General features: G+C 38.1%; 1 protein-coding gene across 2 annotated transcripts in view; it reads left to right on the top strand.

The window, feature by feature from the left end:
• Window positions 1–12578, top strand: part of slc34a1b (solute carrier family 34 member 1b) — a 22404-nt gene extending 9826 nt beyond the window's left edge. For both annotated transcript variants that reach the window (XM_005921147.2, XM_014333277.2), the window contains exons 12-13: window positions 4050–4174; window positions 4751–12578. In XM_005921147.2, the coding sequence (XP_005921209.1) occupies window positions 4050–4174; window positions 4751–5329 (704 nt within the window). In that variant the 3' untranslated portion in view covers window positions 5330–12578. The remainder of the gene's footprint in view (window positions 1–4049; window positions 4175–4750) is intronic.
• Window positions 12579–15369: the final 2791 nt, after the last annotated feature.

The following is a 15369-nucleotide window of genomic DNA, read 5'->3' as shown; positions in this document are numbered from 1 at the left end:
TCTGTCTGTCTGTCTGTCTTTGAGAACAGTTTACAAAATGCTTTAGCAGATAGTTAAAGGTCATTCAAGGGTCAAAATCCATGCATATTTACAGGCCATATTCTATTGAAAAAGCTTCCTTTACGCTGCCAGCTAATGGAGAGGGCCAGCAGTGCCCACAAATCCTCTTACAAAGCTCCTATAATAAGAGGCTTGGCCTATGAAACTCTAAACTTCCATTTGATTTGTTGGAACAGGCCACTCTTAAATTGTCTCCTTCTACAGAGATTGTTTAGGTTTATCTCACTCATGCTGACCTACAATGAGCCACTTGTTTGGTTTAATTGGATGATATAATTGTATTTGGTCATACTTTATAAATAGAGTATAATTAAAATATATAAAAAATGCTTTATTGTTGGTGATCAGCTTTAACCTTGTAGGAGCAGCTTGCTAAATTAAGTGCTGAGGAACGGCATGACTAACGCTATAAAGAAAATGATCAATCCTAGAATGGGGACATGAATGTTTTCCAGTGATCATCACTAAATTTCCTATAGATGGCACATAAAATAATCCTCACCTCACTAACTTGACACAAAAAACCTTGAGTCACCATGAAGCAACTGAAGGACAGATTATGACAATAAAAACACGTGTTTTCAGTAAGTGGCTGTTGCATTGGTGTCAGTTTCATTTTCAAGTGAATCCTACCTAAGTCAGTGTCACCCTAACCCTGGCGCAATAACTGTCTCTGGCTCAAAAATATATCAGGAAGGTTACGTAATGTCCCTTTGTCCACTCTTTGCTCAGAGATTCGCAGATCATACAAAAGGAGATGTAACAGTCTGAAGACATTCTTTGAGGCTTTGATGCAGGAAAAAACGGATTTGTTTGCCTCCAGTTTTGACTTGACGCCTCATATGCAGCAATAATGTGGAAGTTTTGTCTGGGTGGCAACATGCTATTTATTCTAAACAATTAATGTTTCATAGTACTCAGACATTTTTTCCCCATGAGAAGATATTAACATTTTCCAGAACAATCAATAATTTCCTGTAAGTTAGTGCTGCTGCAACCCACACAAACAGTTATACAGGATACTTACACATGGCAAATCACTCCAAAAGCCAAGCCACCCACATGAACAGACCTGCAATTAACCCATGCAATATAATAGAAACTTTAAAGTTGTCCCTCCTGCTAAATTACATTCCTGGCTATCGACCTTTCCCACATATTAAAGCACATACACATAATATATAGCTTGGGTATCATGGAGATACAGTGTTAGACAACAGGAGAGCAATACAGGCAAACTTACTGGTCTTAAATGTCTTCAGGAGGCAACAGATCGCCCTTCCTAACAGTGGAACAACTAACTGTCTTCATTGCCACTGACTCTAAACAGCAGTGGATACTACCATCCCTCCGGACCACACAGCACAGCCTTTAACTCCCCAATGACCCACTTTTAACTCTTTTTAGTGTCTCCCCCTCACCCTCAATTGCCCACACCTGTCCCCCCATCAGATTGTCTTTCTCATGAAACCAATCACCTCGATATCTGTCATGTTTTAGCCTTCAATTACATCACAGAGCTTATGCCATACTGTGAATATATTAAACAGTGTATAGAAGGAAATCTAAAACATTTTATAAAAATACCAGCATTTCATGGCAGACCTATTACTTTAACTTCCGTCATTTTGACCATTTGGAGGTCAGGAACAAGCAGCTTGTTAATTGCTGACTTTTTACATACCTTTCCTTTTAAGTGGGTGTGGAGGAATAAAATCACAGTTCAGAGGTTTTTGAAAGTGGCCAAGGCTTTTTGAATGGCCAGAATAGTGAAAAAGCAGAACATTGTCCATCCAACTGAGAACAAACCCTTTAAAAATAAACCTGATCTAAGCACATCTTCTAACAGTGGTGTTAATAGACGCCACATTTGTGGTATTTCCTCCAAGTGGAACTCCCATCAGTGGAGCTTGAATTAGATGCAACCAAAGACACTCTAACCACTGAAACTTACTGAAACAAACTTTCCAGTAAACAAATAAAGGTATGCATGAAATACATGTTGCAAGAGAGGTTTAGGAGAGGTTAAAACTGAGCAGTGTTTGTTTTTTTAAGATTGAGGAACTGCTGAAAATTACTTTTTATCCACAAATATGCCAGAACAGTGTACCAGTGTAAAGTTTTTACACAACTTTGTTTTTCAGTTGTCACAACAGGGGACACATACAGAGAGAACTCCACTGATAACAACACATAAGAATTACTGTTGTGTTCTTGCCATAAACTGCACTCTCCCCCCCAAGGCCAGTGGTTTCTCTACAATATAAATTCTAACACTGCAACCTCTAGCCACATGTTTGTGGTTATCCTGATAAACTATTAATAAAGGAATGAAAGGTTTGCTGTATTGCTGTTTAATTTGTTTAATAACCATGTTATTACCTCTGTGCCTGCTTAAATTCATTTATCTTCTACTTGTCTTTCCTGTGGTATGGCACAAGGTTTCAGTTATATCTATCTACCTATCTATCTATATACATATATATAGCCCCAAGATATTTCCTAGTTACCTAGTTGCGCATCTTGCTTTCGTCCATAGACTGTTAAAAGTTGGACAGCAGACTGTTTCCTTCAATTTTATGAGACAAAAGAAGCCCTAACAGATTTGTGATCAGGGTAAGGGTCATTCTAGGTTCTTTTCCCTTTTTGCTAAGTCTTCTGTGAGAAGCTTTGGTAACCCTTGAGTCGCATTAAATCTCTGGTTTGATCTTGTTTTTTCAGATAAGAAATGTTGTGAAGTTGAGTTCTATTGTCTCATGCACTAAATTCCAAATTCTTATTCATACCTTCTGGATTATTTTAATTTATTATTTGCTTGCTTTAACAAAGCTTTTTTGCATTCTTGGCAGATTGTTCAGAATGCCACTATGAGACTTACATATCAGTTTGATGCTCATTCATTTCCGGCTTTCAAGTAAATTCAGTGTCCACTGACTACCAAGATTTTGTTTTTGACTTTTAGAGCACTACATGAACAAGCGACAGCATAGATCACTGAACATTTACATCCATACATCTTGGGGGTCCTTGAGGACCTGCTGGCTGTCCATCATACTAGACAGAGAACTATAAAAAAAGCCCATATGGAAAAGATATATATAAATCTTATAAAGTTTTTATCTGTCTTGTATGAAAATTGTATGAAAAGCATACAAGAGTGAAAACACATATAAGATCCCTTGAAAAATTATATAATGAAACTTGTATGTTTTGTATACTTACTAAAAAAATATATGAAAGTAATGAGAAAGTGGCTACTTTCATGAGTAAATCATGTAAGCCTTATATGATTTATATATGATTTATATATGATTTACTCATGAAAGTGGCCATATTCTTGAGTAAATCATATATGTTTTTACTATTTCTTTTCCATATGGGAGAGTTCACGGCAATGGCCTCCATAGACTCTGGAATGCTTTCCTCTTAGCCTGACAACTGGTTTCTTTCTAAAGGCAGCTAAAGCTTTTTGTCTTTATATTTTTAGCATTTTTGTTGTGGAATTTTGGTGCTTTATGAGTACAATTTTTATTTACTTGCTTTACTTATATAAATGTCTTCAGCTTTCAGTTGCGACCTTCTTTTGGCAGTCACTAATCATCCTATCAGCCAAAGATGTAGTTTAACATTTATGAGAAGGATTTCTTTAAAAAATTAAAATACTATCTGGTGTTCTCAAATGGCACGTACAAAAATATCCTTCTTTCTTTATATCCACGATGTTTCCCTTCAACTATCTCAATAAGTATTACGCCACCTGGAGAACAATTTTCATAACTTATTGGGTTATTACTGCTAGTACATAAACAGGGCTAATTTCTGAGATCTATCATAGATGGCATTTGTATTTGTCACAAAACATCTTAAGAACTCTCCGTACAGCTTAGTGGTGCTCTATAAATATTTCAACAGGAACAAAACACTAATTATATTTTCTGGTAAACCAATACGATATGCTTTACAGCATTTGGCTTTGTCATCTTCATCAGGTATTGGTGTAATCAGTTTGGAGCGAGCCTATCCTCTCACTCTTGGGTCCAACATTGGCACAACTGCCACAGCCCTGCTGGCAGCTTTGGCCAGTCCTGGGAACAAACTTGCTGCTGCCATACAGGTAGGTTTTGTTTGTTTTTCTGGATACAAAGGACATATAATAATAATAATAATAATAATAATAATAATAATAATGATGATAATGATAATGATAATAATAATGATAATAATAATAACAACAAAAATTTCCAGAGGGTTGCTGTGGAAAATGTAATTTAAAACAAAACAAACATCACATGTTTAAACTGAAAAGTTTGATTTTGCTTTGTATTTGCTGTGTTTTGACTTCATGGCCATAACCTGCTGAATCTGAGCTTTGTATAAGTAATCAAAATCAGCCATATACTGCCAAAATAACCCTCTTTTTGCCTAACATATGGTAGCCGTTTGAAACATGTAACCAAAACATAGCAAGTTATAGCTAGGCTGTAGAAAAACTCCGCAGTGTGAGGTATTTTGTAATGTAGTGTTACAATAAGCTACCCATGAAAGCTACGTTGCATAATTGGAATATATTTATGATATCAGTGTGACATTATAAGAAATCAGTAGACGCTTTCTACTGGTATGACTTTGAGTTGACATCAATACACATTAAGCATTTGAATTCTTAATTATTAGGTCTCTTGTCTTCTAGATTGCTCTGTGTCACCTTTTCTTCAATGTTTTTGGCATTCTGTTGTGGTATCCTTTCCCATTCATGCGTCTACCGATAAGGATGGCTCGTGTTCTCGGTGAGCGCACTGCCAAGTACCGCTGGTTTGCAATCTTGTACCTACTCCTCTGTTTCCTCTTGCTTCCATCACTGGTGCTGGGCCTCTCACTGGCTGGTTGGCAGGTGATGGCTGGAGTTGGGGCTCCTTTCTTGGGTGTAACCATCTTCATTACCATGGTGAATGTAATGCAGTCCCGCAGCCCCCATCACCTGCCAAACAAGCTCAAGAACTGGGACTTCCTGCCCAAATGGATGCGCTCTCTCAAACCACTGGACCACCTAATTGCCAAAACAGTTCTCTGCTGCAGCTTTTCTTGTGAAGACAGACAAGAGGAGGAAGAAGCACCAATATCTCCAAGTACAACCTCTTGCAACAAACACACAGAGTTTGCTCAGCTTGCTTACAACAACCCAGTCATGGATTACCTGCATGAGAGAAGACCAGATGTACCAGTTCTTAAATTAAAAGGTTTAGAGAGGTGCAACAGTACTCCTCTGTAATTCATCCAATAATGAGGGCTTTTGACAAATTCATCCAATGACTGTAATTCATCCAATAATGAGGGCTTTTGACAAAATGGAAGAAAAATTCCATTTTGTCAAAAGAGTAGGTTTTAGAAAAGTAACTTTTAATTTTTTGGAAATAAACTGATTTGTGATTCCTGACTGACTGACTGACTTCGTTTGAAATGGAAAGCAATTTTAGGATGAGATGTGAGTTCAGAAAAGACCAACTAAGAATCAATGAGGAGAACAATTTTTTTTTTGTTTTTTGTTTTTGCCAATTTTTAACCAACGATTCCCTCATAATGAATGTCTATACTGACCTTTTAAATATAAATCTATACAAAATGTATGACTAGCCTAACTGACGTTAATAAATGGATGATTAATCCTTAAAAAAGGTTTCATAGAAGAGATAGTTTTTTTTTAAATTTTACACTCATTTCTTGTAAATTAGTGTTTGTAAAATCTACATTATGATGCAATGCCATGGCCTCTCTTACCTATCAAAACATAATGATTTAAATATAAATTATTTGAAGTAAAACTGGGAAAAACATTGTGAAAGTGTTGGTATTTATTATGTAATCATGCATAACTATTTAGACAGACACTTTCATCATAAAAATCAACCTTATAATAAGATTGCATAATTATCCATATCTAGATTATTATAACAAAGCACAAAACTTAAAAAAATGCTTACTGCAAACTAGTTTCTGCATTCAAAGCAGTGGTAGGAAACTCCTACAATCCCTCTTTTGATCTCTGTTTTAATTGGAGTTTTAAAAAAAATGATTCGTATTTCATTATTTTGAGAATTTCTTACATTTCTATGACATGTTCCTGGTCTTGTTGACCACAAAAAGCACTTTTTTACTACAAGTAACATTGTCTGTGTCTCAGTCATCCAAGTCATGGTCATTTTAGGAGCGACCGGACTTCTTCATGTCATGAAGACATTTCACCCAAGAGGCTTCTTCATTTCCTGAAGAAATTAGGTGGAAATACAGACAGTCTCAAGGTCCCTCTTCAACTCTGTCACTACTGTCCCACAAAAAATACACACAGATATGATATGTACAGTTTCACAGTTTGAAGATTCCCTAAAACTAAGATTATTCTTGTGCATCTAAAATCCAGCCTCCATGTAGCACCTGTACCTGTTTTCCTTTTTTTTGGGTCACATTTACTGCTGTCAAATGTCAACCTGTGTAAAACTTGACCCAAACAGTGAGGATTTACGCACAAACATCAACGATTCCACAAAGAAACCAAATAATTTTATCCAGTTTAAGAATATTTAATAAATTCATTAAAAATAAACACCACCATGTGTAGGAATGCCAGAATGAGTACATAACAATAACAATTATTAGGCCTTATTTCCCACAGAATGCAGAAATGGTTGAGGAAGATATTTATTTTATCTTCTAGTTTTTGTAGAAAAATCAAGAAAAAGAAATGAGCGCTGTTTAGTCCAGAGTTTAATAAAACAATCATATTACCAAGTGGAGAAATGTTTGATCATTAAGTGAAAATACCATGTACTCACTGGTTATATAAGTCTTAGTGGGCGACTGAATACACAGAGACTCTACAAGGAATTCAAAGAATCACCACATTAGCTGCTTGATGTTGTCTACAAAGAAGTGCATGAATGTGGCATGAACGTGTTGCGGGCTTGTGTGTGTGTTGTAGTTTTTGTGTGTGTATGCTTTTCCAAGTGGGTGAGTATGCACACTCGGGAGGTGTTGCTGAAAGTGTGAATATGTGCCGTTTTCTCTGCTGTTCTGAAACAATTGATAAAGAAAGGGGAAAAAAAAGAAGAAATATGGGCTTGCTGAAATGCACTGATGCAATCAGAGAACAAAGTCAGACACTTTCACTTGTAAGGTGATGGACAAAGACATGACGAACTGAAGAGCAACCATTAGCCTGCCAATAACTTTTGTTCAGAATTGTCTAAAATAAGAGTTTGTTTATTAAGATTAGTCATCTTTGGTTTCACAGCTCACCTTTTCTTTAACGAAAAGCATCGTCTTGTCTTCATGTCTCTCTGATAGTGTTTCGCTTTGATGTTCAAAAGTCACCAATACACATGCCAGTCTGCACTGAGTTTACACCGTCTTGCTGATTCGTTGAACCTTGAAGGAATCGGAGAGCAGCACGAGAAGAGAAACTACCATGAGTCCTTGAACCTCATTCTTACATCCACTCATTATAAAATACACCCAGCTCTGTTCCTTCTCGTGAGAGGTGATGTGAGTGCTGATAATCATTTGTGTGGGTGCAGTTTGGATCAATGCTGGAGTCCAGCAGGGCAGGGTCACTCCAGCCAAGCCTTTTTGAGTCCAAGGATTCACAGTGAGGACCTGGAGCTGCTAGGACTTTCTGCTGTTTTTTGTTCAGTCTCTACAATATTGCAGAGAAAATAACACGATCGTTCACACATTCACGCCTCTGAGTGCCCTTTCTCTTCACTCATCCACGATGTGTAAAGTGTTTCAATCGTTTTTCCATTTCTCCCAGTGCGATCATTGTGATCCCATTAACGTGGAATCTGTTACTTCCTACCTTATGCTCTCTCACACTTATTTACTCTCAATGCTCTGTGCGAGCAAAGCAAAAGAAGAAACCAGTCCACCAGACTCAATTAAATTCTGTTTATTTATATAGCGTCAAATCACTGCAGCAGTAGCCTTAAGGCACTTTATATTGTAAGATCAGTGGGAGACCTGTGCAGCGCCAGTGTGAAGGAAAAACTCCCTTTTAACATGCAGAAATCAGACAGAACCAAGAAACACTGGAAGAGAGCCAGAGATTAATAATAACAAATGATCAATTGCAGATTGGTGTATAAACACATGGTGTGTGATGATGAAGTCACGCCGCACACATTTCAGCAACTGTGTTCATGAACCCTTTCAACCCTCAATCCTTCCAATTTTGCTTGCAAGGCATTATGCTTCACCGCCCAAGTGCTGATTTAGCAATAATCTGTCATCAGCCTTCTCTCACTGTGTGATGAGAAGGCATTACAACATACTTATTCCACATAATCATCCAGGGACATCATTACTGAAAAGGTGAGGGCAGAAGAGGTGTAAGGAAATAATGATTCTGAAGTCATCTGCTGTTTTGGGTTCTGAAGCAACAGTCAATATATTATTATTATTATATCAGAGTGTATGAAGTTAAAACGAATGAGTGATCTTTTTTGATTCCACAACATTTCCGGTGGTGTTAAAATTGCCTCTTTGATTTCCGATACTCAAGCACAGAGTTTCAGTTTAGCATTTAGCTTTGGTTCATGCCTTGAGTTCTATTAGTTAGCAATAGTCGGTTTAGTACTCAGCTTTACCCTCTGAGTCTTGTTGCCTCTGGATTAGAAAAGTATCTTTTGGGTGTTTCCTTTTTTACCTTGACAGCTGGTTTAGGCTGTTTGTCTGATAGTCTTACCTTTGCCTGTGTCTTGCTCCCAAGCAGTTATCAATGTGTGTGTGTATATATATATATAGTCCTGTATTGCTCTTTGTGTTTGTCAGAGCATCTGTGGAAGAAGTAACTTTATTGCTGTGACTAATTAAACTCAAAAGTACAAACATATAAAAATTCAGAAACTAGGAATTATCAAGTAGGAATAAATGATAAATGAGGGGAGGGCCCGTGGAACACAAGGAAACACACAATAAATGAAAAACAATGAACAGAGGGAGACTGAGGACTTAAATGTGCAGGACAAGAGGACAAGGGAAGCAAAACTGAACACACTGTACACTGGAAAAGAAACTGGAAGCAGGATAAACATGGAGATGAAGACAGGCTTGACACTTGGACCAGGGAGAAAAGGACACGGGGACATGACTGACTGGGTAGACGAGAAATAAACAACACGAAGACAACGCTGACTAAACACAGGAGAGGAGCAGACACTGAGGGAAGAAAAACTCAAAGATCACTAAACTAAATGCTAAAAGAAACATACTTTAAGCATGATGTAAAAACAACCATGAAACTATATTCAAAATAAACAGTATAATGTCCATAAACATAGAAACATTAAGTTAAAGACCCAGTGCCATCACATTGTCTCTGCTCCTAGCACCAGATCTGTACTCCCTTTTGGATTAGAAAAATGTCCTTTATTCTTCAGCCTCTCATAAGAAAACAAATTGATCTTTCATGGCCTGTGGCTGTTGGGCCTGATGGGATTACGTGTTTATCCAAACTAGCAGAAGCTTCTGCACTTAAACAGTTTGCAGTTCTGTTTCAAAACAAAGGTACTATTGTCCGACTATTACATTATCAATAAACGGGCTGGTACCAATCATCCTCTGTTTAATTACACTTTTCTTCTAATAACACGTATAACACGGACACAGTCCTTTGTTGTTTTTCTGATTGATCAGCAAGCCTGCACACGATTTGTTGAAATAATGAGTCTAAATATAGTCAAAACACAGGTGTACTGCAATATCTATAACTCCATAGTGTTTTATGGGGAAGCACAATTATAGAGCATACATAGAAGCTGTACAGTGCAGTCCAGGCCACCTCTCACTTGTCCAACACCTGGAAATAATGGTACATGTTAAACAATGTCCAGAAGTGGAAATTATCACTGGCAGCTTCATTTCAGGTAACTGTGGTAATACAGGAAGTGTTAAAACTGAAGCTGTGCAAATGAGTTATTACTGTGTGGGCAACGTTCACACACTGTAAGCCACTGCCACAGGCAGGTAAAAAAATTCTCTGCCACAATCTAATATAGTCTAATGGTAGCCAAACTGGAAGTAGTGGTTCTGGGCTCTTATCTGCTTAGGGAGCCCCTGGGTGGAAAGTGGACAACCAGCCTGTGCCATTTAGTAACATTAGCATACAGTTTCGACTCAGTACTTTCAATTTAAAAATGACCCTTGGATTTTCATATTTTCCCCTCCCCACTCAGAGAAATAGGGAGAGAGAGCGAGGAAGAGAGAAACAGATGTGAGTGTTTTTGGGGGGGACTGGCTCTTTCGCTGCTGGACAAGGTGGGTGGTTGATTTGAAATATTCAGTGCTTTCAGTGTTGATGCTGATATTGTGTACAGGCTTGTCGTGAAAGTTGTTTATACAGCATGTTAGGGGTTCCTGAATGCTGGCTGATGCAATGATGCTTCACTTCAGTTACCTAGCATGCACAGAATGTGTCATTTATTCCTGTTTAAACGGCAAAACAAACAGCGTTATTATCCTTATTCAGAGCCATTTATGGCAATCATTTTACACGACGCGGCTTTTTAACGACTGCAATTTCTGAAATGTTTTGATAAGTTGGTTTGCTGTTTTGATAACTTACAATTACATGTGTGCATGTGGCTGGAATTATACCAATCTCAAGGTCATACTCAATTTATATCCCGTGCTGAAATATTTAAAGCTCTACATTCACAGTAAATCTTGCTTTATCTGTTTTATGCATTGGTGCTTTCCCTTAACTCCATCTGGGCCAGGGCTTTCAATCATCAGTCAGCATAATAATGCAAACAAACAGGATGTTGCAATGCAGTAGAGACAGACAAGCGAACATGTTGTATAGCACTGTGAACAGGATGCATCTAATGGCAAAATATAAGGAAATGAAAGCAGAATTTGTGAAAGCAGGAATAAGAATGAGCTGCAAAGTAAATATGTGCATTAAAGAAGAGACTGAAATCTGATGTCACCAAAGCAAGGTGGTTTCTATTTTTAATCAGCCAAAAGCCATGTGTTGCCTGGTCCTCATGACATGCATAAAGAATATAAAAACAGCTGAATGTAAATTGCAAGATTGGAGGGAAAAGTAGAAAACAGCATCTGACAAGCAGGCACATTTCCAGACAACGAGACAGAAGCAAAGAACAGGAGGACAAACAAGACTCTTTGACGTCATGCAGTCCAAGCTGGGATATAACATTACATATGGAATCAAACTTTCAGTATATTTAGCTTCCTGTAGACTTGCTAATGTGACACACACACACACACACACTCTGAAAAGTATGCAATGTATAATGTGTTTTTTATTTCAGTATTTCCTCCATATGCTATTTTCTGTTCTCAATTTTCTGCCTTACTGTTGCTTCATGTGATTTATTCTGTACACTGGTACACTATTTGTTATATAATATTACTATTATTTTCATTTATTTGGTGATGTGTGACCTAATATGTCCATACACATAATGTCAGTGTGTCCATAATATTCTCTATATCTCCATAATTCACGTGTTTATGGAGTGAAGGTGGAAGCTGGATCTCTCTAAGCCCCAAATCATGCTTCATAATAAAGCTACCCCCCCTGATTTACTCTCACTTGGCCTCCCTTCATTTACTTTGGTTGCAGCTGAGCGTGTTTGTCACAGGTAGTATAAAGTCAGTGATTCAGTGCGTATCTTGTCGCTTGCCTTGTTTTTGGAAGTGTAAGTTGGCCGACTTCTGCCAGAACCCCGCTGTTGTTCTGCCAATCTAATCCAGTGTCCATATGAAGTCACTGATGCAGTTTTGTTTAAGTCTTTTGCCTTAATCTGCATTGTTTTTCCCAGTTCTGCTTTAATTATCATTATTATTATTATTATCATCTCTCTGTATTTATCTTAGGTTGGTCAGGCATTTACTATGTAAGTGGAGCGTCTGATGTGCCACTCAGCTGTTTGGAGTGGTCATAGTCTATGCCAGCTCTCCCTTCCAGAGATGAACCACACCCTGCCACCAAACTAGATTATACCATTTCATTTGAAGTGAGGAGTGGAGCACTGAGTACCTATGTGCACTCCTGGGCTCTCATGAGTGTACTGGAGGCTGTTCTGTAGGTGGTTGTGGTGGAATTAAGGCACGATGGGTCCAAAGATCATAGTTTTGAGCCATCTTTATTTCATGTGGCTGCAGCTCTCAAGCTGCCAGCCGCAAATACACCACACCACAATACACACCAACCCCTGAGTCCCCGTGTTTATAACTCGGCGGGCGTGATTAAGGATGCCGTGCAGGTGCGTCCGCCCTCCCTGCACGGCACCGCAGACCACGCCCCACCACAGTGGTCTTCACCTAGTTTCCTCGTTTTTCTTTAAGATTAATTAAGGCTGATGGTTTTTACTCTTTTAATGTCCATGCCTTTTGATTTTCTGATTAGGTCTTTTTAGATTATAGTATCAATGAAGTAGGATTTTAATTCCTTACTTGTATTTGGAAATCTGCTTTGTGGCTTTTCTTCTCCAGCAGCTCTGTTCCCCACCCATTTGATTTGACATCCTTGTCTCAATATAATAAATCTTTGTGTCTCTGTTAGTTTACAATATAACTGAGAGATTTTATTGTATGTTAATATTTTCTGGGGTGCAATTCCCTGGTGTTATTGCTGGCCTCCTTCCCTTTCATTCCCCCTCCCCACATAGTGCTTTCCAGTCTCAACGCATCAACCACGTGTTTTTACTGGTAGCAGGTGGCAATTATTAACTCTGATATTGAAAGTGAAGATAATAAGCAATAAGTTCCTCTTGCACCAGACTTTAACAGCAGTTAAAGATAAATGATTAAGAACGGCTGCAGCACTCATAAGCACTTTCTGAAACATTAATTGAACATGTGTACCTATGTCTCAGCAAAAAGAAGAAAGCAAGTAAAAAAATAATAAAGTAAAAGGTAAAGTCAGGCATCAAAATGAAAGAAATGAGGCCTGACTAATTACATCAATTTGTATCTTCATTGTTTCTCAGCAGCAGTGACTATGAGCTCTTCATAAACCAACATTTTTTTAAATGCCTGTTTGTTACTGTGTAATTAAAATAATTTTAGTCAGTATCTGACAATTGATTGTGCTGCCAAGTGAGATACATGGAAGGTCACACACTGTATGTCTATTGTATCTGAGCCAACACATTTCAGTAGATGAGACAGCAGTCAGTTAGCTAAACCCAGCCAAACAAACAGTCTCTGGTTTATTGTTTTGTCTTTGGAGCAACAGCAGATACTTAACCCGCATAATGCAGCAATACTGAGCAAACAGCACTGAACCACAGCACTGTTTATTTTGTTAGTATTTATTTACCAAGGCAAGCTGGAAAGTTAAAGCTGTGCATCAGTCTCTTTGTCATAAAAATATATGACAATAATATTGTGTAGTATGCAACGCAAAACAGCAAAAACATAATATGTTAAAATATGTGCAGTTACTGATTATTTACAGTAATGTGTATATCAGCCTTAAAAAGTGCACCATGATGGAAGTTTAAACTGGAAATGAGGAGGATTTGTCCGATCACAAGGTGGCTCTGTCTTTCAGTCTGGCCCGTGCTGAAATAGAGCAGGTCTTTGTTGCTGTCCATCAATCTAAAAAGGGGATATGAGGCTGTTTCCAAACAATTTGAAGTCCATCATTCTACTGTGAGAAAGATTAGTCACAAGTGGAAAAAAATCAAAACATTTCCCAATATTAAATACAATGAATGTCCCAGCACATTCGCCCCAAGTTAAGAGAAATTACAAAAAACACAAGAGCTACATCTCAGACTCTAAAGGCCTCAGTTAGGTTGTTAATTGAATTAAATTCAAAAAACATGGAACAATTTGTTTGAAAGCGTTGCTGAAAAAAAGCTTGTTCTCTCTAAAAAGGTAGCACAGCTTGCAAAGACGCGTTTGGGCAAACGTTTGGAGCAAAGGGTTTTGGACAGAGTGGAGCTGTTTGGCTATAACGCACAGCACTGTGTTTGGAGAAAACCAAACATGGCACATCTGTACATGCCAACTGTCAAGCACGGTGGGGGTGGTGGTTGGTGGAGGTTATAAATTGTGTATTTTTTTGTAGCCACAGAACCTGAGAACCTTTGAGTCATTGAGTTGACCACAAGCCCTCCTGTTTACCAAAGCATTATATAGTCAAATATGAGGCCATCTGTCCAACAGCTAAAGCTTGGCCCAAATCGAGTGAAGCAACAGGACAATGATCTCAAACACAACAGCAAATCTACAACAAAATGACTGAAAAATTAAAAAATCCAGGTGCAGCAAAGTCCACACCTCAACCTGACTGAAATGCTGTGGGACCTTAAGAGAGCTGTGCATAAACAAATGCCTACAAAACCTCAATGAACTGAAGCAACAATGTCAAAAACAGTGGGCCAAAATTCCTCCACAACAATGTGAGAGGCTGATAAAGTCTGTGTCAAGTTATCGCTGCTAAAGGTGGTTCTACAAGCTATCAAATCATGGGATGTACTTGGCTTTTCCTACACCGCTTTTGCATTTTGGCCTAGTTTTTGATAAATAGATAATAACTAGAATAATATGGCACGTGTTGTGGGTCATCTCAGGTTGTATTTACCTAATTTTAAGACCCGGTAAATTATTTTTTATTATTTTGTTATTTGTTACACAAAAGTAATAAATTAATTGTCTTGTTAATTAACAAGATTCAAGTATTCTGTTGGAGGAAAGCAGAGGTTGAGGTGGCGATAGACTGTGGCTGAAGATGGCAGCTAGTTACGGGTTTCTTATAAATGAGGACTAGACAGAGAGAGCCAGTTGGCTGAAGATGTGAAGAACACTGAAGCACAGTGAAAGAAACGGTTTCACCAGATAATGCAAGAGTTGCAAGTGATGATTCTAAATGTTACAGCTCCAGCTGGAAAAATCTGGCTGAAAGAGGTTGAAAGAGCTGGCCAATATGATGAAGCTGGAGGTGATTAGATTATGACGATCAAGTGCATCGTTCAGGAATTCAATGGGGAACTGGCGAGCAGCCTCACCTCTGAAACCTCACAAGGGAACAAGCACACACTCTCACAGAAAGAGAGAAAGAGAAGAGGAGGGAGTAACGGGGGTAGGTGTGAGATGTTGGACTCCATTAGAAGCACGAGGGGTCAACGGGAAATAATTACACGTTCCTTTTGCAGCTTTTTTTCTAAAGCATTTTTTATGTCCTGTTATTATTATATAAAGCGGAGTAACTGTTTTGTTACAAGACTACTTCATAATGGACTCTGATATAGCTATGACCTTTTCAACTAGACTTGTTTCAAC

The sequence above is a fragment of the Haplochromis burtoni genome, unplaced genomic scaffold (genome assembly GCF_018398535.1).
Source record: "Haplochromis burtoni strain Fernald_Lab_line unplaced genomic scaffold, NCSU_Asbu1 Contig_10, whole genome shotgun sequence".
NCBI lineage: Eukaryota > Metazoa > Chordata > Actinopteri > Cichliformes > Cichlidae > Haplochromis > Haplochromis burtoni.
Note: the sequence above shows the minus strand (reverse complement) of the source record. Positions and strands in the feature narration are given on the sequence as shown.